Source organism: Peromyscus californicus, unplaced genomic scaffold (assembly GCF_007827085.1).
Source record: "Peromyscus californicus insignis strain IS unplaced genomic scaffold, ASM782708v3 Scaffold_12__1_contigs__length_115047231, whole genome shotgun sequence".
NCBI lineage: Eukaryota > Metazoa > Chordata > Mammalia > Rodentia > Cricetidae > Peromyscus > Peromyscus californicus.
The window spans coordinates 46793042-46819336 of NW_026294413.1; the positions used below are offsets into that span (position 1 = coordinate 46793042).

A 26295-nucleotide genomic window follows, 5' to 3' on the forward strand; every position below is an offset into this window, starting at 1 on the left:
GTTGTATAGCTTGGTCTACTTGTGAGACTCCTAACGCGGGAGCAGAGACTGTCTCTAATGCTTTGCCTGGCTCTTGGGAACCTATTTCTTATACTGTGTTGTCTTGCCCAGCCTTAATACAAGGGGAGGAGCGTAGTCCTATTGCAACTTGATATGCCATGCTTTGATGATACCCATTGTGGGGTCCCACAGAGACTCCATAGTGTGGCCTTCCTTATTCCATCTTTACTCAAGGTCGGAGAGTCCAAGATTGTTTTGCCCCATAAGGCTGTATAGTAGGATGTTTTAGCCTAAGACGTGGTTACCAGGTGTCTTATACTTCAAGGCCTAATTACAGGATGCTTTGCTGTAAGGTGTGGCTACTAGATGTTTTGAGAATTAAGGAAGTGTTTACACTTGTCTGTACTTTGTACCTTGAACCATGGTGTCCTTGAGACGGGGAGGTCTTTGGCCTCTCCTCTTGCTGGTGTATAGAAAGCCCATGAGGAATAAACTCAGGCAATGGTGGTGTTGACCCAGAGCCCTCCCAAAGCTATTCTGTGTCTCTGTCTTTTCCTTTTATGTCTACATCGTTATTTCTCATATCTCTTATTTCTCAGTCCACACTTTCTTATACCAAGGACTGTCTGAAGGTTGGGCTGGACTTGGCAACCCATGGGAAGCATCCCTTTCTCAACAGAAACAGAGGAGGAGTCGATTAGGGGAAAGGAATGGGAGGAAAGGAGGGGAAACTGCGGTCGGGATGTAAAATAAATAAATAAATTTAATAAAAAGAAAAAGGAAAAAATGGCTGTACCATGATAACATGAAGAGGAAATATGTTCAGTCAAGTGGATGTGATGACATCTATGCATGAGCTACTTAAATCTGGGTCGTAGAAGACAAAGCGACCTTACCAGTTGTAGGCTGCTATGTTTTCTGTATAAAATATACAAAGGACTATAGATTCAAGGAGCAACCACAATGAAAACACCTTGGAGAAGCTCCTCTTCAAGGACTGTATATGTCAATTCTACGTAAAGTAATTCTGAGAGAAAAAGAAATAATAGCAGGTGAAGTAGAGGATACGTTTTATTTACTTTGGAAAATGGACTTGGACATTTATCTCAGATTGACAGTGTGTTACCAAGGCCTCTAAACTCCCTTGGGCTCTGTGAATGAGCAATGCTGGCAAATTTCTGTAATTTAAGTGTTCTATTCAAACTTTGACATGATTTTTATGTCAGAGGGTCCAAGTAAGAAACCTTTTAAAAGGTATTTATCACACAAACTCAGTTTGCTTTTGAATATCTCATTAATTAAAAGGTTGAAGTCTCATTACTTCATGTCTGTCTTTCCTGGATTATGTAAAACAGCAACCCTGTCATTACCAAATCATATGCTATTTTTCTTTTCTTAACGAGCTAGAGATCAGAGCTACCACTTAAAGGTAACATTACAGAAAATAAAAAGCAATGTGCAGCACCTTGTTCTTAGCTATGTATTAGATGGATCTAGTCTTCTATGAGTATTTGTTCCAACCTTTATTTTTCTTGGTGTTGCTTGTAGTTCAGTAGCACTAAAGAGAAAGTGTTATACTGTAGCTAATTCGAAATAGAAAACCTGATTTTATTTGACATTGCCCAATTTATCAGCAAAGGACAAAAATGGTGCTGCCAGAAATGCATTATATATTCAAATAACATGGGTTATTTGTGACAGGCACGTGACATTTAGTTTCTGATCATTAGCTTTGCTAATCATTAGCTTGGTTAATGAAAAATAAAATATTTACAATACTGAATGAGCAACTGAAAAATGAGCAAGTAGCTAATCCAATTTACACACGCTCCTGAATCACAGACTACCAGTCTGCTAGTCCTAAACTGTACTAGCATGAGCCTTTTGCAACTTTTATAGGCAGACAGTGAATTCTGTGTTGGTTTAAGGTGATGAAGGTCTCAGTGGCATCTCCTGTGTGAACTTTAAAAGGTTTCAAGATATGGTGATATTTTATTTGTACTGAAATGTGATTTTATTTGTATGTTAATAAATAAAGTTGCCTGGGGGGGTCAAAGCTAATAGCAAGCCATAGCAGAAGCCGGGCGGTGGGGGCGCACGCCTTTAATCCAAATCACATGACAGACAGATCTCTGTGTGTTCAAGAATACAGCCAGCATGGAGACACATGCCTTTAATCTCAATACCAACCATAGAAGACCTGGAGGTCTGTACAGACAGGCAGTGATGAGGAGGTCATGTGGTTGGGCTTACAACCAATGAGAAGGCAGAACAGAAAGTCAATAAAAAGACAGATACACGGGAAGTAGGTCTCTTGCTGAGGGGAAGGACAGCAGTGCCAGGAAGGGTAAGAAGGCAGTTTTAAGTCTCAGCTCTCAGCTACTTCTCTGACTTCTTGGGCTTTTAACTCTGTATTTGGCTCTGTGTTTCTTATTTAATTAAGATGGTTACATCTACATCAAGACAATGTCTACAAAGCAAATTCCATTTTCCTTAACCAAAATGGTTTTCAGGTGCTGACCCTCATGGAATGTTACTTGTGCTTTTCAGTGCTGCTCAGTTTTAACTATCAATTTTCTTTCTTTGGTCAAATTTATTTGATGCCTATAGTCTATCACAATGATACAGACAAAAATATTATTGCTTATTGTAGTTAAGTTGAATTTACTTTTAGAATCATTTCCTTGTGCTGTCAGGCAGATACACTAGGAGTTTGATCTTCAACTATGCCCCTGCTGAGTTGTGCAACGATATCTTGGGCAAGTCTTGTTTAAGCCTGCATTTGCCCACCTACAAATCAGAGATAATAAAAGCTACCTTAAACCTCATTCTGAGAACTAAAAGAGATAATGTATGCCATTTGCCAAATTAGGTAAATGTTCACTCAGCACATTGCTGTTGCTTATTGTTGTTTCATATACACAATGTTTTGGAAAATAGCACCACTAGCCAATAGCCTGGAAGAGATCTGGTCTTAAGATAGTATGTACAAGTTATTCATATTGGCCATGAGAGCATCTTAACACTGTCATGGCTGGCTTTAATAACATGTAATCTGGAACCTCCATTATTATTAAAATAGGGCTTTCAAGAAAATTCCAGTCTCTTCACATTGGTTAGCTCTAATTCACCCACGCAGTGTATATATTGTGAGTTAATTTGTGAGGTAGTGGTTGCAGGTTTTTTCTTCCCACTGTTTCTTTGCATTTATTACCTGGTTCTGATAATTTAGGTGGTATCACCTAGCAGGCTCAGGGCACATGCTGCTGAGAACCAAGAGCTCTCATACTAGTTTTGAGTTTCATATTGGGATTTTTAAAGTCCACAACAGAAGTATCTATAAATCATAGCTGTAGAAGATTGTGGCTTTAGAGAGAGAGAAAATCTGCTGAGTCACCCAAAGCAAGGAGAACTACAGAACCCTCGGTTTAGAGCAGAGATCAGAGGAGAAGAGTACGTGGACAGAATAACAAAGCAGTCAGTTAAAAGTTGGCAAGCACATCCAATGACAGAATTGAATAGATGAGAAAAGGCTTGGTGATTGGACATATAGGTAGTGTTTTGGAAAATCACACAACTAGTCAAGTGACTAAAAGAGCCATGGTCAAAAACAGAACATTTTCCTTGACCATGACTACAGTAAGCAACTGCAGGTACAGCACAGCCAGAAGATGGTGTTTGAGACCAGTTGGAGTAGATGACATTTCTGCAGAGGTCAGAGAGGTCAGACAATGGCACTTGACCTAGGGGTATGACCCACCCCTACTGACAAAACAATGTATGCCCCCCCCCAGGAACTTGGAGCACTTCTAAAGAGAAGAAAATAACTATGGGTTTATCCCAAAGAATTTGAAAGCGAAGTCTTTGTGAGAAAGACATTGTCACAGTTAGTTTGGCTAGGACTTGAATATGTCCCCCAAGAGCTCATGTGTTGCGCGTGGTCCTCACTGTGGTGATGCTGAGGTGGTGCAGGCTTTAAGAGACAAGGCCTAGTGGTAGGCCCTTGCCTCTTCAGTGATATGCCCTCAGAAGAGATCAACACAGTTCTCCTGGGACTCTAATCCTCAGCAGCTCCTTGACCTGATATTTGACAATGTGATCTGTCATTCTGTATGTGTCCCCACCATGATGCGACCCACCATGAGGGGATACTGTAAGGAATCCACAGCCAGGGCAGGAGCTGTGCTGTTTGGACTTTCAGCTACCAATATTGTGAAAATTGAATGAATTTCCTTTCTTTAGAAGTACCCAGATCAGGCATTTTGTTACAGTAACAGAGAATAGCCTAATATAGAACGGTAGTTCTATATGTGTTATATAGAAATAAAAATCACACAATTCTCTAACTTAACACTTTATTAATGTGTTGAAATACCAGTTTTCTTATATTTCAAATTTTAGGGATATTTGAGCTTGGTTGGTGTTCTAGCTTGCTTCCTATTGCTGTAATAAACAGCATAACCAAAAGCAACTTGGGAAAAACCAAAATAAACTTGGGTTTATTTCATCTTACATCATGCAGGGCAGTTAGGGCAGAAACTCAAGGTGGAGACCTGGAGACAGGAAGTGAAGCAAAAGCCATGGAGGGACACTGCTTACGGGCTTGCTCTCCATGGCCTGCTTAGCCAGCTTTCTTATAGAACCCAGGACTAGCTACCCAGGGGTGGAACTGCCCACTGTGGGCTCAACTCTCCTACACCAATTATTAATCAAGAGAATGATGCACAGGCTTGCCTACAGGGCAATTTGAGGGAAGCGTTTTCTCAACTGAATTTTCCTCTTCCTAGATGATCTTAGCTTGTGTTGAGTTGAAAAAAAAATTCATCCAGCAGAGTCAGTTCTTTAGTTAGTTTGTTTGTTCATTTGAAATCAAGACCCACACTGAAGCTCAGAATGGCCTGAAACTCCTCCTGTACCTCCCCTGCCTCAAGCCTATCTTAGCTCTGGGACCACAGGCCTGAGCTACCATACCCAGTTACTATTTCTTCTTGATTACTATGAAAGCCTCCATTATCTGAAATCATTTTAATGATTAAAAAGAACAATATATCTTTCACATAACTATCATAAAATGGAAACTAAATGCATGCATCATTATAAAAAAATCATTGTTTTCTCAACTACAACTCCTCATCTCAAGTAGCTTTATTTGCTTCGTATCATTTAAAAAGGAAGCTTCAAATGCATAACCGGAGGACTCTAGTTTGACTAGACTTCAGGTCTTGAATTATAATCATTATGGTTGTCTCAAGAAGCCCTGGTTGGACTCCTTACTCCTTTGCATAGTGTCCAAGCATATATAAATAAACATAACCTAAGGGTGCTATGTGCAGCTATAAGACTAGATATGCACCTTCAGCAGCAGGAATATGCTGATGTTGACGTCAGCTTGAGATAAAACCAGGTGCACTGTGGCTTAGAAGCTTAGAAGCAAGTCACTCTTTTAAATGCTCTCCCCTGGGACCCAAGTCATGGGGATTCACTGGGCGTGTAGCCACTCTTGACTACGCTTCTGGTCTAATTCCTTGTGATGGTTAGGGTTAACTGCCTGCTTAACAAGTTAGAATCATCTGAAAGATGGACCTATGAGCATCTGGGTGATTATCTTGATTAAAGGTGGGAAGACCTTCCTACCGTGGGTGAGCCCATTCCCTGGGCTGGGCATCCTGTAAACAGAACACTCCAGTGCATATATTTGCTGTTCTTCTGATTGTGGAAGTAATGCAGTCAGCTGTACTAAGCTCCTGATGCCCTGACTTCATTGCCAAGATGAACTTTAACCTGGAACTATAAACTAAAATTAGCCTTTTCTCCTGTAAGTTACTTTTGTCAGGATATTTTATCAGGGCGATAGGAAAAGAACCTCTAACAATCCTCAATAAAGCATACTCTGCAGCCTTGGACTGTCTTGACTCGGGGTTCCTTAGCAGCACCTTCTGCCAGTATCTGTCCTTTCACAATAACTAAAGCTGTTAGTGATCACAATTATAAACTTAAAGGGAGATGAGGAAACCAGAGCTTTGAACGTGCATATTGTGCTAACACATATCTAGACATGCAGCATCTAGTTCAACCTTGTCTCAAGCTGAGCAGTCTGTAAGTTTAACCCTTTCTATCTGTAGTAGCACTTCTGAGTCTGGGAGCAAAGCTGATTATGTTACAGGCCCAGCCATGTGAAGTGTTAACTGTAGTAAACCATTCTGAACTGTGCTAAGACTCTTAACACCAGGCATAATGAGATTGCTAATATCAGGTTTTCTATTAGCTATATACTTACTGAATGTTAGGCACACAGAAAGGTGAGAAATGAATTCAGAATATCTTTTCAATGTTGCTTCTTTGAAATTATGTAATCCCACAAGTGAATATTTTAAAACTGTGTCTTCAGTAATTAATATTTATTTTTGCTTCTCTGTAGTTGTGATCAATAGAGCATTAAAGAGAGCAATTTTATCTTCAGAGGTGTTTTTACATTCAATTTATTGCCATTGACAAAAAATTTGCCTTTCAATGTGGAAAAATATCTCTTTGAAGAGTTTTATTGTATGTCTGCCTTATATGATGCTATAATTTTATTTTAGTCACAATATAGGAATAAAGAATTTATAGACTGAAGAGTAAACACAAATTTTATGTATTGTAACACTCTAAAATATATTATTTAAAAACAAAGGAAAATGATTGCTACCTCCTGGAGAAAAGAGGAAACAATAAAATAGTTGATGCATTAAACATATAATGATATTATCATGAATATTAATATTCATGGGCTATTGCAAAGACAGTTGTAAAAAAATCTAATAAAAAGTTTGAAACAGACAACTATTTTTTAGATACTTCAGCAATTGAAGTCCTTGGAAACCCAATTGTTTCTTCTAAATTTTCACTTTGTAGGGTAGTGAATTCAACATTATTATACGGAGGCATTCAGGAGTGTAAGGAAATCTGAATGCACACACACTCTTCGGCTAGCTTCCTGTAAGCACTGCTATTTTCTACCGTGCACTGTAGATAGGAGGCACTTTAACCAGTAGATACGCGACTGAAACAAAGAGAAGGAAGAGGAGGAGGAAAAAGAAAAAGAAAATATCGGTCATTGAGACAGGCCTCTGCCACTGGGTGCTGGCTCTCAGGAGCCCAAAGGGTCTTCACAGTATTCTTTCCCACGATGCTGTTGGTCTCTTCTGTATTTCCTGGGCTTCTTTCACTCCGAGGCGCTTTTTTAACTCAGCTGCAGTTTTTTCCAGTTGTTGGATGTTCCATTGCCATTTCCTCCTGTTTAACTGAATCTTGTTCACCTGGCAATGCAAACGCTTAAGAATTGCATCATATCTCTTATGTTGTACCTGTTAGAAAACAGTACACAACAATAGTGCTCGTGAGCATGCGCAGTCAACAGTTAATAACAGACACTCTGACTCCTCTAGAGGGAAGCACTCAATTAGAAATCATTCATTGGAATAATCAATACAAACAAGAATTATGTAAGTATTCAAAATATTATTAGTGCTGAAAGTTTCCTACATGAAATGACCATAATACCTTATGCTGTAGGTATTATTATCGTGTGTGTGTGTGTGTGTGTGTGTGTGTGTGTGTGTGTGTGTGTGAAGAAACTGAAAATCAGAGTAATTTGAACACAATTTCAAAGCTCACAAATTGCGGGTGTTTAGGATTTGAACTCAAATGAAACATCCAGGATGGAATACCCTGTTTGTCAAGGCAGTTACCCAGTGTTAAGTAAATGTGGCTTGCAGGTGCCTCTTTATTGAGTCCTATCTGATGAACTGCAATCTTAGCATCTAAACTGAGAGCTTAAAAGTATGTATTTGTAGCACATCTGGTTCTCAGCAAACCCTAGTAGCCCTGTTTCAGTAACTCATGGTTGCCAGCTGGTAAGGCCGTGCTCATTATGGGCTATAGCCAGTGGAACCGCTTCTGTATCTCACTTCCATTTGCTCCTCAGAAATGCTGCCTGCCCACACCACTGACAGCTTTCTGAAGCACCTCGGGCTCTGAGGACTTACCAATTCATGGATCATTCATTGTTCTACTACACTCAGTTGAATTTAATTGTTCTAATGTCTTTCTTTACCACTAGTTAAGAGAAACGGTTCTGTTCTCTATAGTTAGTGGCTCACGGAAACATATATCTCTATCTATCTATGTTTAAAAGATCTAAGTCAGGGGTTCCCAACCTTCCTAACTCCTTTAATGCAGCTCTTCATGTTGTGGTGACCCCAACCATAATACTCTTTTCCTTGCTACTTCATAGCTGTGATATTGCTACTGTTATGAATGACAATGTAAATATCCGTGTTTTATGGTGGTCCTAGGAAAGCCCTGTGAAGGGACATCGAGTGTTGTGACCCACAAGCTGAGAAGCACTGATGTAAGAGCTGATGTGGTCTATTTCCTTGCCCTTAGATAGCTGAGGAAATTTATTCTGAGCCAGACAATGACACACTGCAAGGTAATGAAGCAGTGGAAATTCCAAGTGATGGGGTGTCTGGCCACAAAAAGGTAAAAAAATTTTATCCATTTACCTGCAAATTTCATGATTTCATTTTTTAAAAAGCTGAATGGAGTTCAGTATACATGCTACATTTTCATTACCCATTCATAAGTATATTATTTAGATTGTTCTATTTCCTAGGTATTTATTGTGAATAGAGCCGCAGTGAACATGGCTGAGAAGATACCTGTGAAGTAGGATGTTGAGTCCTTTGGGCATACGCCAAGAGTTATAGCTAGATAATATGGTACATCTATCTTTAACTTCTTGAGACTTTACCACACTGGTTTCCATAGTGGACTCTCACCAATAGTGAATGAGGTTTCCCTTTTCCCACATCCTCACCAGCATTGTTATTAGCTGTTTACTTGATTTCAGTCATGCTGAGCAGGGTAAGATGAAATCTCAAAGTACTTTTAATTTGCATTTCCTTAATTGCTAAGAATACTGAACACTTTTAAAGATGCTTCTTAGCAAATTTTCTCTCTTCTTTTGAGAACTCTGTGTTCAGATCCATAGCCTATTTTTAATTGGGTAATTTGTTTTTTTGACTGCTTTTTTAGTTCTTTGTATATTCTGGTTAGCAATCATTTATTAGATGTATAGTTGGCAAGGATTCTCTCCTACTTTGTGTGGAGAATTTGAAGGTAAGACCCAATTTTTGAAGACACCACACACTTCAAACACAGGGCTTGGAGGAACCAAACTGAAACTGACCTGGAATCCTTCTCCCTGAGGCCTAGCTCTCTTAGCATCCAAAAATGCCAAGGGAGTAAAGAAACTAAAAACTTTAGCTAGCTGTAAAGCCCATGACCCACAACAATGACCAGCATGACAAGACGTGTTCCATGGTGCACAAGCAGCACTTATATCTATCTCAGGGGTAATGAATAGCCATCTGAGTGGACTTACTGCCCACTCAGTGCTTGGAGAGAATGCACGCCTGTCACTGTAAACCAGGTAGTCAACTACGAGGAGCTGGAGAGGTCATGGACTCCAGAGGTAAACCTACTGCTGCTACTTTCCTAAACCAGTATAATTCCCAACTGCATTCCGAATACATATCCTTATCCACAGATAAGTAAGTATAGCCCTTACCCCTCAAAGATGCTTCATTTAGCAGCAAAATGAACATTTCAGAAATACACAATTGGTCACAGTGTAGAGAACAACTGACTGTGAAGGGCCTATCTCCAGCAGATACACAGAAATACAACTACACCAAGGCTCAGAGATCATGGCCAAAGATGGGAGCAAAAGATTGTAAGAGTCAGAGTGATAGAGGAATGTCTTTCTGTATGCTGCGAATATGTGTTGCTCTGATTGGTTGATAAATAAAGCCATTTGGCTTATGGCAAGGCAACTTAGAGGCAGGCAGGAAATTCAAAGGGAGAGACAGGAAGAAAGGGAGAGAGACACCAGTGAGCCGCCCAAGGAGCAACATGTAATGGGACACAGGTAAACCAGGGAACATGTGGAGATACATAGATTAATAGTTATGGGCTAATTTAAGATATAAGAGCTAGCTAGCAAAAGGCTTGAGCCATGGCCATGCAGTTATAATTAATAAAAGCCTCTGTGTGTTTACTTGGGGAATGCAAGTGGGAGAGATTTGTCCCAACCACCGGCAGGTCGGGATACAGGAAATCTCCGACTACACCAGAGGACCAGGATATGTGCTACAAGATAGTGTCCTCTATACATGACAGAGTCACATTCATGAATTCTTCACAATATAGTCCCCTAAACAAGACCTACACAGTGACAATACCAGTTGACATTTCAGTATTGATGGGAGGCATCTCATAAGGCCTGATGAAGGCCTTATGTTCACATAGCTCCTAAATGAAGAGCTATAGAAAATTAATGGCTACTAAGAGAGGGAGAATCAGCCTTCTCCAGGAATAAGCCCCCCTGATAGATATTGATATCTATTGATAGAGATTGATATCCAATCCCAAGCAGGCATCCCTAAACACAATAATAATTAAAGACGAGGTGGTCATGAAGTTGAGAGGGATTGAGGAGGTCATGAGAGGGGTTGTAGTAGAGAGAGTATGGGGTGGAAAGGATGTAATTACAATACTCATGTATGAGGATTCTGAAAAATAATAATAGCATAAAATACTCAAACAATAGTAAGTGAAAAAACAAACAAAATATTCCCATATTAGTTCTGACTATACAAAGCATTCCTATCTTGTTTGTTAAAATCAGAGGAAACTCTGAGTGAGTGAATGTATATTGCTGAGATGGGCATAGCCATGTCAAGGACTCCAAGGTCTCTGAGCCATGGGAAATTGGTTAAGTCGTTTCTTCATGCAGCTGGGCTGAAGAAGAGTACCAAAGAGTGTTTGACTGTTTATAAACAACTGACTAGTGTGTTCAAAGACTAGCAACTGCTGCTTCCTCCTCCAGTATGTCTACGGCCTACAACTGCTCACCTCCAGTCCTCCTACCAAGGCTAGCTAACCCGTCTCCCCATGCCTAATAAACATATTGAGGTTCTGAATTATGGTGATGTAGTAGAATATTTTAAGGTGTGTTACTTTTGCTTATGTTGCATTTGTTTAACTCTGTGAAGCTGTGTTACTGTGCTTGTCTAAAACACCTGATGGTCTAATGAAGAACTGGACAATAGCAAGGCAGGAGAAAGGATGGGTGGGCTGGCAGGCAGAGAGAATATATATATAGAGAGAAACCTGGAAAGAGAGATCTAGAAGTAGCCAGAGAAGGGGGAGGACTCCAGGGGCCAGCCACCCAGCTACACAACCAGCAACAGAGTAAGATTTACAGAAGTAAGAGAATGGGAAAAGCCCAGAGGCAAAAGGTAGAAGGGATAAGTTAAGTTAAGGAAGCTGGCAAGAAACTAAGCCAAGCTAAGGCTGGGCATTCATAAGTAAGAATAAGCATCCGTGTGTGATTTACTTAGGAGCTGGGTGGCACACCCCCCAAAAGAGAGCCAACCCCCCCCAACAACAAAATGGTGATAGTAGGTACCTTCCACTGGAAGTAGCAGATCCCCCAACTTGATCCCAGCTTTGTACATGTGTGGATGCCCCTAGTCAGAGTTCCAGGATGCAAGCAACACAGGTCAATACCCAAGCAATATAGGTCATGGTAGTTAAACAATTCACATAATCCATTATTTAAATCGGACAAATTACTTTTAGCATGTTCACAGAACTATATAAACATAACCATAATCTGTTTTAAAACATTTTCATTTACTTCCTAAAACACAAGTAACCATTAGCACTCAATTCCATTCCTCTACCCCACTCTTTGCATGAGGCAACCACTAAACTAATTTTCCTTTTATACATTTGCCTATTCTGGGCATTTCATATAAATAGAATCATACAATAGGTTTTCTCTGTAACTGGCTTTTTTCACCTTGCATAATATGTTTAAGGATCAGCTATGAAGTAGACTGTATCAGTATTCCATCTTTTTTACTGTCAAATAATATCCCATTACATGATATATCACATTTTACTTATCTAGTCCACCTGTTGATGAATGTTTGAGTTGTTTCCCATTTTTAGCTGTTATGATCATACTATTATGAATATTCATGTATAGGTCTTTGTGTGACATATTTTGTGTGCACCTTGCCTATAAACCTAGGAAAAGAGTTATTAGGTCATGTGGTAACTTCATGTTTAACCCTCTGAAGAACTATTTTCCAGAATGACAGCACCATTTTACATTCCCACTTGTAATATGTGACAGTTCCAATTTCCTTACACCCTCAAAATATTTATTACTATTTGCCATTGTTAACAGCTATCCTTATGTATCTAAAATGATATCTCATAGTTAAACATTTATTTTTACATTTACTTAGTGGTGTGTGTGTGTGTGTGTGTGTGTGTGTGTGTGTGTGTGTGTGTCAGGGAGCACGTATGTGAAAGTCACAGGGCAACTTGTGGAACTTGGTTCTCACCGTCCACCATGTGGGTTCTGGGGATGTAACTCAGGTTAAGCTTAAAGTCATTTGCTATCACTCACTGAGCTATCTCTTCAGCCCAATATTTATCTTAAATTAACAATACAATTACATAATAATAGAACTGAGATAGGTACCTATTATACATGCATATATATATATATATATATATTAGGCATATATATATTATTAGGCATATATATATTTTAGGCACTACTATAGCTCTTACTACCAGGACCCAGATTGGGCTCAGTCTCCCCTTGCTTCTGTCTTTTTCTCAGATCCTCTATTAGTGCTCAGGGGCTCTTTCCTGTGCTTACAGACTACATACTTTTGATAGGATGATGGATACTATATACTACTTCATCTTCATAGAACATATTTTTAAACACACAAAATAAAATAGGATGGTCAAGGAAAGGAATCATGTTGAAACATCACTGTGCACCAACAGCAGAACTGGAATGACAGTGTAAACATTTTAAAATACTGATATAAAAACAAAGTAAAAACTCATCAACTAACACTTCAAATAAATTGCAATAAGTTATATAAATATATAATGTATATACATATATTCATGCTTGCTAATTTTGCAAATTCAGATGATAGATTCTACTTAGCAAACCAGGCTTGCTGACATGCTAGCAAAACAAAAATGACTTTATAAGGATTAAAAATAAATGACTATAGACTGACCAGGGAAATAGGTAAGCTAACTGGAGATCTTCACGTCTCCTTCAGCTCCTCCAAATCCAACCCCCCAGCCTCATCCACAGCTCTGCAGCAGACCAAACCAGCTGTGGCCACCATCCCCACCCCTGACCCCCTCTCCAGGGGATCACACAGATATTCCACTCCTAACCTCCCTCCCCCTACTCAGTGCTTTATCCCAGACCCCAACTCCATCAGGCATTCCCTGGGAACCAGCAGACAACTCCAACCAGGGAAGTAGGCAGGCTGACTGCATGTCTTCACCTCTCCCTTTGCTCCTTCAAATCCAATCCCCCAGTCTCATGCCCAACTCTGCAGCAGAAAGCCTGCTGCAGCCCCCTTTCCTCCCCTGCCCCCATCTCCAGTGGACCACACAGAGTTCCACTACTAACCTTCCTGTGTCCACTCATTGCTTTATCCCTGACCTCAACTCCAGCAGAATTTTTATATCAGAATTCCCCAGAATCCCACAGGCAACTCTGACCAGGGAAGCAAGAAGGCTAACTGAAAATCTTCACCTCTCCCCTCCATTCCTCCAAGTCCAATCCCCAAGTCTCATCCTCAGTTCTGTAGCAGACCTTCTACTGCAGCCTCTCCTCACTCTCTGCCCCATTTCTAGGGGACTAAGCAGATTCTGATGGAACACCCTGCTCTCCTCCCTCCTATGGACCCCTAAGCCCCTCCCTATCCCATCTCCATTCTTAAATGTTACTTCCCACTACCTAAGTAAAACACATTTTATTTAGAACCCCCAATGGCCATGCCTGTCAGATAGAAGAAAAGGGCTATGGAATTTGCCTCTTCACTTAAAGAAAGAAAGTCGTAGAGGCCAGGCATGTGTCAAGGGTGTCCCTTAACAGAGGCCTAGTAGACAGGCCAGTGCATGAAAGTGTGAAGTTGAAGCCTAGATTGCCTTGGAGAACCCAAGATGTTAGAGATGCCAGAGTTGTGGGATACCTGCTAAGGAAAGCTGCTAACAGGGAGTGGAAACAGTCCAAGAAGTGTGTTGCAGTCAAGAAACCTGAATGGAATTGAAGATCTGAAGAGTGTTTTAACACCAAACATGAAGATGCAGTTTGGAGTTTGTCCAGCTGGTTTTTGGTCTTACTTTGGTCCAGTATTTCTTCACTATGCTCCCTTCCCTATGTTTGGAATGGTAATGTATATCCTGTGCCATTATGTGTTGGAAGTATGTAATGTTTTTTGATTTTGATTTTTACAGGTGATGACAGTTAAGAGATACATGAATCTCAGAAGAGGCTTTGAACTTGGGACTTTTAAACATTGTTGAGACTATGATAGACTATGGAGACTTAAAGTTGGACTAAATACATTTTGCATTATGACATTGTTACAAGCTTATGGAGGGCAGGGAGTGGAATGTGGTAGTTTGAATGTAATTGGCCCCTATAATTTCATAGGGAGTGCCACTGTTAGGAGATATGGCTTTGTTGGAGTGGGTATGGCCTTTATGGAGGAAGTGTGTCACTGTGGGGACAGGCTTGAGGTTTCCTATGTTCAGGATACTGCCCAGTGTGTCAGTCCACTTCCTGTTGCCTACAAGATGTAGGACTCTCAGCTATTCCTCCAGTACTACATCTGCCTGCACACCACCATGATGATAATGGACTGAACCTCTGAAACTGTAAGCCACCACCCCAATTAAATGTTTTCTTTATAAGAGTTGCTGTGGTAATGGTGTCTCTTCACAGCAATAGAAACTCTAACTAAGCCAGAGCTAAACAGAGAATTCTTAAAAGAGAAAACTCAAATGACTGAGAAACACTTAAAGAAATGTTCAACGTCCTTAGTATCAGGGGAATGCAAATCAAAACTACCTTGAGAGTTCATCAAACAGTCAGAGTGATTAAGAACAGTAAAACAAGCATCAGCTCAGGCTGGCAAGGATGTGGAGTGGGTAACACTCATCCATTGCTGATGAGAATGCAAAAAGCCACTATGGAAATCACTGTGACAGTTCCTCAGTAAGAAAGGAATCAATTTTCCTCAAGATTCAGCTATACTACTCTTGGACACATACCTAAAGAACACTTTATCTTACTACAGAGACTTTTATTCAACCATGTTTATTGCTGCTCTATTCATAATAGCCAGAAATTAGAAACAATCTCAATGTCCCTCGACAGGAGAATGAATAAAGAAAATGTGATGTATTTATACAATGGAGTATTACTCAGCTATTGAAAAAAAAAGACATCCTGAAATTGCAGGTAAATGGATAAAACTAGAAAAGAAATCCTTCTGAGTGAGGTATCCCAAACCCGGAAAAACAAATATAGCATATATGTGTGCTTATATATGGATATTAGCTATTATTAAGTCAATAATATCCAAGCTACAATCTGTAGAACCAAAAAGGTTGGGTATAGGGTAAGGGACAAAGGGGTGGGGATACAGATCTTGTTAGGAAAGGGTAATAAAATAAATAGTTATGGATGGTGGGAGAGGGCTAGAATGGGAGGATCAGTGGGGAGGAGAGAGGTGGATGATGAGAGAATACAGGGAGAGTTAGCTAAAATTAAGGGCCATTTGAATGGCAGTATGGAAACCTAATACAATAGATGCTTCCTAATATATATATATGAAGGTGCTCTACATGAAATCACTAAATAATGGGGATGACAGAGTCCCAGCTTGCCAAATATATTAAACATAACAAACATATTAAATAATGAAACTATATCCAAAAGAAGCTTTTCAATATATTGAATTTCTTTAAAAAGTATAAATTTGTATAGTGTGCTTTCTGATGCTGTGATAACCCTATGACCAAAAGTAAGTTGTGGAGGAAAGTCTTTTGGGGGTTTATAGATTATGGGCCATCACTGAGGAATTTCAGAGCAGGAACTCAAGCAGAAAACCTGTAGGCAGGAACTAAAGCAGAGACTGTGGAGAAAAGCTGCTTACTTGTTTGCTCGGTTACCCAACAGCCAGGCCCACCCAGGTCCAGGGATGGGACCACCCAAAGTGGTCTGATCCCACATCCATTAGTTAGGAATTAAGAAAATGCTCCCACAGACATGCCCATAGGTTACCCAACAGCCAGGCCCAGGTCCAGGGATGGGACCACCCAAAGTGGTCTGATCCCACATCCATCAGTTAGGAATTAAGAAAATGCTTCCACAGACATGCCCATAGGCCAATTTGATGGAAGCAATTCTTCAATTGAGACTCTCTCTTTCCAGGTGACTCTTGTTTATGTCAAGTTGATAACAACTAACAAACACAACATTCATTTATAAATACTGTATCTACTATGTGTGATTATTCATTAATAATCTAACAAAATATACTTTAAGAATATGGTTACTGAATATGATTAAATTCATGTTCCTAGATGCCTAACAAGTAGAAAATGGTTAATCCGTTTTATCAGAGTTGCAAACTAACTGATTTGTGAAATTACCCTTAGGTAAGCCACAGCTACCTGTTACAGCAGATGTTACTACAGCTAGAAAAAGAACCCATTGGCAGAAAACTGGAGCACAAAGAATAGGCTAATGGCAATGCATGTTGCTTTCTGTTGCTGTGATAAAACACTGAAAAGCAGCTTGAGAGGAAAGGGCTTGTTCCGTTCATCTGTCCAGTCACTATCCATCATGTAGGGAAGGCAGAGCAGGAGCTCAGGCAAGAACTGAAGCAGAGGCCATGGAGGAATTCATTCCTTCAACTGAGGATCCCTCTGCTTAGCTGCTTACAGGTTTGTTCCCCATGACTTGCTCACTGTGGTTTTTTATGCCTCCCAGGACCACCCACCCAAGGATAGCACTGCCCACAGTGAACTAGACCCTCCCACATCAATTGGAAATGCCCCAATCAAGAAAATGCCCCCACAGACTGCCTACAGGCCAACAACACTCAGGTTCATGTGATTGACTTGATTTCCATGCAAGCTGTTTTTCATAAAGAAGATGCAGTATTGTGATTCATAAATTACCTGTCTCTATAGAGTTTGCTTGTATTATAGTAATATGGGATACTTGACATTAAGACACTAACAATGTTAAATTTCTAAATTCACAGGCTAAAAAGCAGTTTTGGCCTAGAGGTGACTTCATGAAGGAAAGGTCACCTTGTAAGCTTCTTAAAGCCCCTCCAGGTGGCATTCTGATTTTGATAGCTGTCTTATGTTATGACTTGAATACCATTAAGTAGCTAAGAATGTGGTGATTCTATAGAGAATAAAGCTTGTTTACTTGTAAGAAATGTGTGGTTGCTCTTCTTATTTAGTTACTACTACTAACTGGCAAAAAATTTAAAAGAGAACTAGGTGTAGAAACAACAACAACAACATAAAACCCTGCACTAAATAGGGAAGAAGACCTCATATATTCACACTTTGATCTCATCTCCTGTGAGTTTTCTCCTTGTGCCTCCATTCCAGACACACTGCAATCTGTTCCCTGAGCCCAAGCACATTCACGTTTGAAAGCCTTTGTACTTGGTTGTCCTTTTGCCTGCAAAGCTTTCTTGTGTGTTTGCACGACTAGATCCTTCATGTATTTCAGGTTTTTGCCAAAGAGATTCTTCAAAGAGAACTTCTTGGTGAAGCTTCCTTCTCTTTGAGATCCAGTGTTTCACTTTTTCATTCCCTACACCACATACATTACATACATTTTCACTGTTCAAGTTTTGTCCTTAACCTCATTCTCAAAAAAAAGTTTTATGTTTACTTATTTGTTCATTTATTTATTATTGTTACCATTCTATCTTCAGAATTTAAAAGTAATAGGTAGATTGTAGGCACGCAAATATGTTGAGTGGATTATTGAAGAAATAAACAGGATGAGGTGTTCTTTGTAAATCAAATGACTTAGAACCCAACTACCTTAAGACCTAGAAGTTAACTAAACTGTTACCCTTTGTATGCCTCAGATGTTTGGATGTGGACTTCTTTCTCCAGCTTTTGGGAGATTTTTGTTATTAGTCTATTTGTTTTGTTTTTATCTTATCTCCTATCTGATGGATTCTAAGGTTTGGAATCTCTCCCAGACTTCCTGGAAATATTGGTCATGCCCATTAACTATGTCCTTCTTCTATGTCTCAGTATGGTATTATCTTAACTGTTCCTCTGTCCCTGAAATTCATTCTTTTGCATGCAGTGTCTGTTGGTAACACTTTATGTGGTGGTTTTTGTTTGAGGGGTTATTTCTTTATTTCCGGTTTCTTTTCAGGGTTTCCCTGTCCTGGCTTATATGTTCCTCCATATATTGGGCTTTTGACCCCAATGTACTGTTTTGGTCCTTTCGGGACTGTCTTACTGAGACCCTGAATATATTACCTTAGTTTGTTACCTGATTTTTTCCTTTAAATCCTTGATATGGCCATTTGGGGAGTTACGTTCTGAGTCAATGTATGCTGCCTGACATGGCCATGTGAAAGACCCAAATTCCTCCGACCCATGGGAGTGGCAAAGCTTGCCCAGGGTGAAGCTCAGAGGGATGGCAAAGCCTCCATCAGGTCCAAGTACAAATGTTGACAGTGTGTGCAGAAAACATCCACGGTAGCTTTCCTCTCCAGGATGGTTATGGCCTGAAGACTCTCCCACAGAGCCTGCTCTTACTGAGGTTAGTCCTGTTTCCTTGTTCACCTGTGTACAATAACCCTGTTTATCTGTAGTGCAATAATCCCACTTTCCTGTTCAACATACAGAGCTTCCAGGTGCTGTGGTTTCTTCTTCTGAGAGCCCAGACCACCTGATCCCAACCTTTCTGTACATCTGTCTGTCCTTTCTTTAGTCCCTCATAGATCATAATCAGGGTTCCTGAACCCAAGCCATGCAAGGACATGGCAGCTATTAATTCTTTTTTTAAAAAAAGTAGTATCTGAATTTTCTCAGACATTTCAGCTATCTCGGGGGCTTTGTGTTTCCACAGTGTGGAGTTGGGAGTTTGGAACGGACCAACGGTAAGTCCTTGCCTCTTATTCTTTGTGTTTTCTAGTTGTGTTCAGTGCATATATTGAGATGGATATGCCTCTCTTTTATCTCTCCCTCTTCCCAAATGTATTTGGTTGTCTCAGTCCTCCAAGAGGGATGTCTTCATTAGGAATTATCTTCCCTGCAGCATTTTTTTTGGGGGGGAGGGGGGCATGACGTTATCTCTTACTTATTTATCAGTACTCCTGGTTTTGCCTAGCTGTAGGAGACCCTTTGGTCCTGTTTCCTCATTTTGCTTCAGAGACAGTGGTGACAGAATACTGGTTGGAGAAAATGTAATTGACTTTCTAGAGCAAAGGGTATCAGCACTTCAGTAGAGAAATGAAAAAGAACAGGAAAAGAGCTAAAAGGAGGTAAAGCATGAATGAGAAGGAAGGCATATGGGGTGAAGGCAGGGGAGGCAGAGACTGTAAGGAGAGAAATGCAGACGAGTGGGTGAAGAAAAGATGGAGAATTAGAAAGGCCTATTGTGATGAGATAAGAGCTAAAACACAGTGACTTAACAATGTACAAAACGGCAAATAATTATAAAAATAAACAGTTAGAAAGAGAAACTAAACTACTAACTCATTAGGGAAAAAAAGAAACAAAGACATGACAAAACATAACAAAAACAAAGAAACAAAACTGCCATAAAACCAAAACATACAAACTTATATACAAACCAAGCAAAAACAAAGGAAAGGATAGTAATTTGCAAAAGAAGATTTGGGTCCAATTTTTTCACTCAGTGGGCTATGAGATTCCTCCCTCCCCTGTATTGTTATCAGTTTCCCAGTTACTGGGGAGACTTCCAGTGAGATCAGCTGTTAGATACATGAAGCCTATGTGGCCTTGCAGATAGGCACTTCTGTAATGTAAATTCCTTTCAGTTAGAACTTCTTGGCTTTGGACCCACTAAGGTGGGGACAGGGATGGTGACTGCAGGTCTATCATGAGCACCCATTGCCCACCCAGGGCTCATTCGTGGTGGTCATGTCAGGCTGTTCCAGGGGCAGTAGTAAGTGAGAGTTTCAAGGCAGAAACTCACTTGTGGTACAAGTTATGCAGGCTGTTTGCTAGCAGATGCACTTTCTAGGCTGGTTCAGAGGGAATCAGAGCCCACAGAGAGTATCCCAAACTGTGGCTCCTATGCAGCTGCACAGTTGCATTGTGTCAGCACAAGTTACCTGACTGTCATTAGGTGTTTAAGGATGAGTGGTGGGTATGGCAGGAGTTGCTAGTCTGAGCAGGAGAGTGGTCCTGCTTGCTCAAAAGTGGTTTGAATCTGCCATGTTATCTAGAAGTCCATCAATCAACTTCTAAGCAATTCAAGAAAAGTATTCCTTTATTCACCCATGTATTTTCCACTTCAAGTCATTTGCAGGATTATTCCTTTCCACATTAAGAATGTCATTTAGCATTTCTTAGTGAAAATATACCAGAAATAAGGTCTACCAGCTTTTGCTTATTTGGCAATTTCATTATTTCACCTTTACTTAAGAAAAAGTATGTCATAAAATATAAAATTTTTGATCAGTATTTTTTCTTTTAACACTAATGATATTTTCTGCTGTTTATTAGCCACGAATGTTTCTGACTTTTAGAAAACCATTTGTCACCATTCTTGTGCAGTTAATGTTGAGTTTGGTTCTAACTTCAGTTAAATCACTGGTAGATCATCTTAAACTTGTAAAAGTTAATACTTAGTAGAATGTCTATTTCTGTTTTGTCCTGGGGTTTAGCCAGCTTTTGTCTCAGTTATCATTATGGGTGTTATGATTTGAATGTAAAAAATGTCCTCACAGACTGATGTGTTTGAATATTTGTTCCTCAGCTGACATTATTTTGAAAAGCCGTAGAATCTTTCTTTCGACCATGGGACCTACCTGATGGGCACAGGCTAGGAGGGGTGTTGGTTATAGAGTGGCCATCCTCCAGCAGGAGCTCTCTGCTTCCAGTCTGCAGATGAGGAGTGCCACCTGTGTGCTCCTACTGCCATGAACTCTGCTGTGTTTTCCCTGTCAAGGACTCTACCCTTTGAACTGTGAGGTAAGAAGAAATCCTCCCTCCTTTTAGTTCCTTCTATCTATTTGGGCACAGTGGTCTTTACTACTAGGGTTAGGCAGTAGCAGAAGAAGGTAAATTCTCTTATGAGCAGATACTGAAATCTCAGCTCCTTAACATTCTACCTGTTTCCAACTGAGGACCTTGGAATTTTATTCACACATCCAGTTTAAATTACAGACAAGGCTTTGAAAGGAACTAATACGAAAATCTTGTAAAGCCAAATTTAGTATTGACCCAAATAATATCATGAGGGAGTAAGTCTATAAAACAGTATAAAATTATTTTAAATGTAGGATATTTTGTTCATAATTATTAAGAGAATGTATATTACTGAAAGAATTAATATTACTTAATTTTTAAGAAAACATAACAGAGCCTGGATCTTATGATTCTCTAGTATTAATTCCTGGTACAAAAAGGTATGTGTAGTACAGTGTTCACCCCAACAGTACTTTTAAAATTGAAACTGGTTAAATATTCATTAAATGTAGCAGGATGATAGAAACTAAGGTGTAGAAATATTGCTGGATGTTTTATAGCAATTAAAAAATTAAGGTGGGCTAATATATATTAAAGTGGAAAATGTGTTAAGACAGATATGAATAAGTAAATTGGTTGCCAAATTATATGTGCAGTACACATATAATATACCCATGTCTTGTGAGTGTGTGTTTGTGCGTAAACCATGAGTAAGAGGTGAAAACAATGGGAAAGAGTAATGTGATAGGAGGTAGTTTCAAAGGAATGATAGAGTGCTGTGGGATGTTCTGTATGGCAAATGTGTTGCTGATTAGTCAATAAATAAAACACTGACTGGCCATTGGCTAGGCAGGAAGTGTAGGTGGGACAAGGAGGAGAATAAAGCTGGGAAGTGGAAGGCTGAGTCAGAGAGACACTGCCAGCCGCCACGATGAGAAACAGCATGTGAAGATGCCGGTAAGCCACGAGTCACGTGGCAAGGTACAGACTTATAGAAATGGATTAATTTAAGCTGTAAGAACAGTTAGCAAGAAGCCTGCCACGCCATACAGTTTGTAAGCAATATAAGTCTCTGTGTTTACTTGGTCGGGTCTGAGTGGCCGTGGGACTGGCAGGTGAGAGAGATTTGTCCTAACTGTGGGCCAGGCAGGAAAACTCTAGCTACAATAGAGTGTTCTCTCTACTATTTTACATTTTCATTAAGGAAAGTATATTCCATTTTAAATATGACTGGGAGAAAGAGTTCAACAGATCAGGGATCATATTTTGTTCTGTTTCATTAGATGTTTAATCTTATACAAATTACTAAGCTTATAAAATTATGTGTCATAGATTATTATTAAGATTTAATAATATATCTTATATAAAGTTTTTGGAAAATACAGGAACTGAAAAATAATAATAAACCAATTAATACTCAACCTTTGTTTTTGCATTTTCTCTAGATTACTAAATTCTTACCATGTTATCATGCTATCTACTTGAATACTTCTTTTAAAGATTTATTTTATTGTCTTTAAGCGTGTGTGTGTGTGTGTGTGTGTGTGTGTGTGTGTGTGTGTGTGTGTGTGTGTATGTGTTTCTGTGTATGTGCATGTGAGGGCACATGAGTTCAGGTGCCTACAAGGACAGAGGCATCACATCCTCCAGATCGGAAAGCAATAGGCAGCTGAGAGCTGATGTGGGTGCTGGGGATGAAACTTGGGTCTTCCATAAAAGCAGTAAGTGCTGTTAACCACTCAGCTATCTCCCTGGTCCTACTTGAAGAATTCTTCTACTGCCTTTAGCTCCCCTTTTCTCCTTTTCTTCCCTGGAGTTTTCATATGGATTGACTGGCTTCTGGCTCTGTAATCATTTCTATTCTTAACATCAATAAATGGATGTATTTGTCAGTTGTATAGATGAGTGTCATGTGGTACTGAGTCAAACACTCTTTGTAGTAGCTCTGAAGTGCACTAATTTTCCCTACCCTTTAAAATGTTAAGGCCAGACTGTACAAAATTTAGGCAACAGTAAATCATCAGTGCTTTACAGAATGTCTGTTATCACAAAATACTGCTTGCAACACTCATCAATTGCTAAATCATCTTAAACTGCTCCAGGTTTTTCTTGAATTTGGCAAATAACACTTGTTATGCTTTAAGCTAAAAAAAAAATCAGACTGTTGCTAAGTGCTTTATATTTGAACCTTTGTGTTCATGATCTCTCAATTTTTCTTGGTGACTCATATTTTATTATTGCCTCCATCTTCTAAAAATATAAAGATAGAAAATAGGAAAGAAAGACGTTTAGGGATAAATATTTAGAAATGTCTTTTTTCCCCCATTTCATATATGACCTAGAAATACTGAAAACATTATTTGGCAGATAAAGATTGAAATTCAAGACCGTTTCTATTTTTTGAACAACAAATGTAAAGGATAGGAATACAGACTCTAAAATATGCAATGCATAAATGTTTAAAAACATTAAAGATTAGAACAAACAATGGTATAGTTAAGGCAAAAAAAAATGACCTATGAACTGTCCCAGAGCCATGGATAACAAAACTCAGGAAGGACAGAAAATAGTACTCACAGGAAGAAATAACTAGTAAAGCCTCCCAGTACTGAAATTCAACCTTCTTAAAAAAAAATTTGGTTATTTTCAGAACAACAATGATTAGCTAATAACAATTAGTAAGAACAATTGTTTTCAAAAATGTATTTGTTTTTCATTTTAATAATTATTGTGGAAAATTTTAACTTAAATTTATGAATATGATATTGTGACAAAGTTAAGGATTACTTTTTAACATATTAGAAGCAATAAAACTACAACTGAAAAGCTCAAAATACAGCTAGTCCTATTAAGCTTAAAAGTTATTAAATTTCAGAGCAAGAAACTTTATGATGAAAAAATTTAACAATGGAAGATGTTAGGGATAATTCCTCAAAATCTAGCATTAATGGCCTCTTATTCTTTAGCATTTAAAGTACCAATTTTCCGTACTGTTTCTGGCAAAATAGAAACGTCTTCATTTGCTGGTTCTTCCTGTGTGACTAAGAACCCTAAATATTGAACATAAAACGAATATCAGAAGCCTCTGAAAAAGTGGAGAGAAGAAAGAAATACAGGTAGAGCATTCAGGCCCTAGGAATGACATGCATTTCCATTTCTCTTATATACTCCAGAGAGGGTTCTTGAGAAGACAGCCATCCAGAAGTGTCGATAAATACTCAAAGGGAAAAGTCTCCAGGGAAACCGCCTCTTTCTCAACAGATAATGAAGAAAATGGCAGCCTCTCAAGACAGAACACTCTCAGATAGTAACTCTTCTCCTCAAAATGAATACCACAAAAAAAGATGTGGCTCTCCACCACCCACACATGAGGAGTCACTAAACCAATCCCATATTATATCATTGCTAGCAATATTGAAGTTCTCCAATCCAGCTGCTGGGTGGTTTCAGTGGGCTAACTGGGCAGTCCTGAGCTGTGTTGCCTTCTAAGTAATAACAAGCTAAGTTTTTTGGAATCAGTGGAGCCCATGAAGACGCTACTCTCATCAAGTTGTAGTAAAAGCAGAGGAAGCCTAGTAAAGCTGGGCCTTCACCAGTACTGGGCCCTCACCAGTACTCAGGGCTAACACAGCAATGTATAGAGCAGAGGGTGTGTGTGGAATGGTAAGGCACCTGTCGAGTGCAGGATGAGGTGCTAGTAGCAGAGGTCTGGAGGGCCAGCCAGAACACTCACACCTGGTTCACAGCGAAAAGAAACTCTTCTCTCTCCAATGGATGTTGACAGAGACTACCAGGAAGATATGAACTTAAGCTGCTGCCTGGAAGTAATTATGATCTGGGTCTTAAAACCTATAAGGCAACACATTCAGGTGTCAATAGAAAACTAGTTATCATACCAAGAACAGAGATCTCAAACTGAGTAAGAAATGACCTTCACCATGCACCAACACCTCTGTAACCACATCACGGTTATCTGAAGAGCAGTTCAAAGCAGTCACGATACACATGCAACAGAAAGTCACAAACATGAGAAGATGAAGAAATACTTTGTAAAGGATTTAAACAGAAAATTTAAGAAATCAAGTGGAAATTCAAAGACCAAAAGATTAAATCTTAAGTGAAAAACTCAGTGGATCTCAATAACTGGAGAGAAAAATGGATAAAAATAAGTAATCAAGAAGAAAAGCACTAGAAATCACTCAGTTTGAGCAGGAGATAAAATTAAATTAACAAAAGGGTGACGGAAATGTCTAAAATTAACTTTGGTGATGATCACCCCAGGCAGAAAGTACACTGAAATTCTTTGGATTTGATGCTTTAAATGCTAAATTATAGTATTACATGTAGTGATTTATCAATAAAGTTTTTTTAAAAATTCCACTAAAGAAATTCCAATTTCATGGAGAAAGAGACACAAAATCACTTTCTAAACATGAATAGGAAGTTCAATGTCTTGATTAAGAGACGGTTCTGATGTGTGCAGATGTTAATGAAAATTAATTAAGCCAAGCATTTAAAATGTACATACTTTCTCTTTAACAATGGCACCTAAGGACGTGTTATTATAAGAACTTATTACATAATATCAAATTTCTTAACAAGATGTTTTCAGCAATTTGCAGTCATATAAAGGATTATTAAAATTAAGGTGCTTTTCATCTTTCCAACTATAAATATTGATAATTTTATAGCTAAATAAACCCCATTACAGCTTTAATTATCAATTTTTATTGTTAAATGGTACTAGAAAAACTGGATAGTCACCTTCAGAAGAATGAAATTAGACCCATATCTCTCATTCTGCACAAAAATCAATTCAAACTTGGTCAAAGACCTTAATTTAAAATAGGGAATGCTGAACTTGCTAAAGGAAAACACGGAGAATACACTTCACTTCAAGAAGTACATATAGACAAGAGCTTTCTGACTAGGACCCCAATATCAGAAGAAATATTCCCAAAGATTAACAAATGGGACAATATAAAATTTTAAAAGTTTTACACAGCAAACTTAACAGATAGCTTCAGAATGGGTGAAAATATTTGCTATCCTATCCTGCCAACAGAGGACTGATGTCTTCAAAACATAAACAACTGTAAAAATGAAATTCCAAAAATAAAATGTGCC

The 26295-nt window shown here is 39.1% G+C and overlaps 1 protein-coding gene across 9 annotated transcripts in view; it reads right to left on the reverse strand.

Moving 5' to 3' along the window:
- Nucleotides 1-1582: 1582 nt before the first annotated feature.
- Ccdc122 (coiled-coil domain containing 122) overlaps nucleotides 1583-26295 on the reverse strand; it is a 54720-nt gene continuing 30007 nt past the window's right edge. For 8 of the 9 annotated variants that reach the window (XM_052732695.1, XM_052732700.1, XM_052732699.1 and 5 more), the window contains one exon: nucleotides 1583-7346. In XM_052732695.1, the coding sequence (XP_052588655.1) occupies nucleotides 7149-7346 (198 nt within the window). In that variant the 3' untranslated portion in view covers nucleotides 1583-7148. Of the gene's footprint in view, nucleotides 7347-7639; nucleotides 11577-26295 lie in introns of those variants that run through there. The other variant, XM_052732701.1, reaches the window with a different exon arrangement.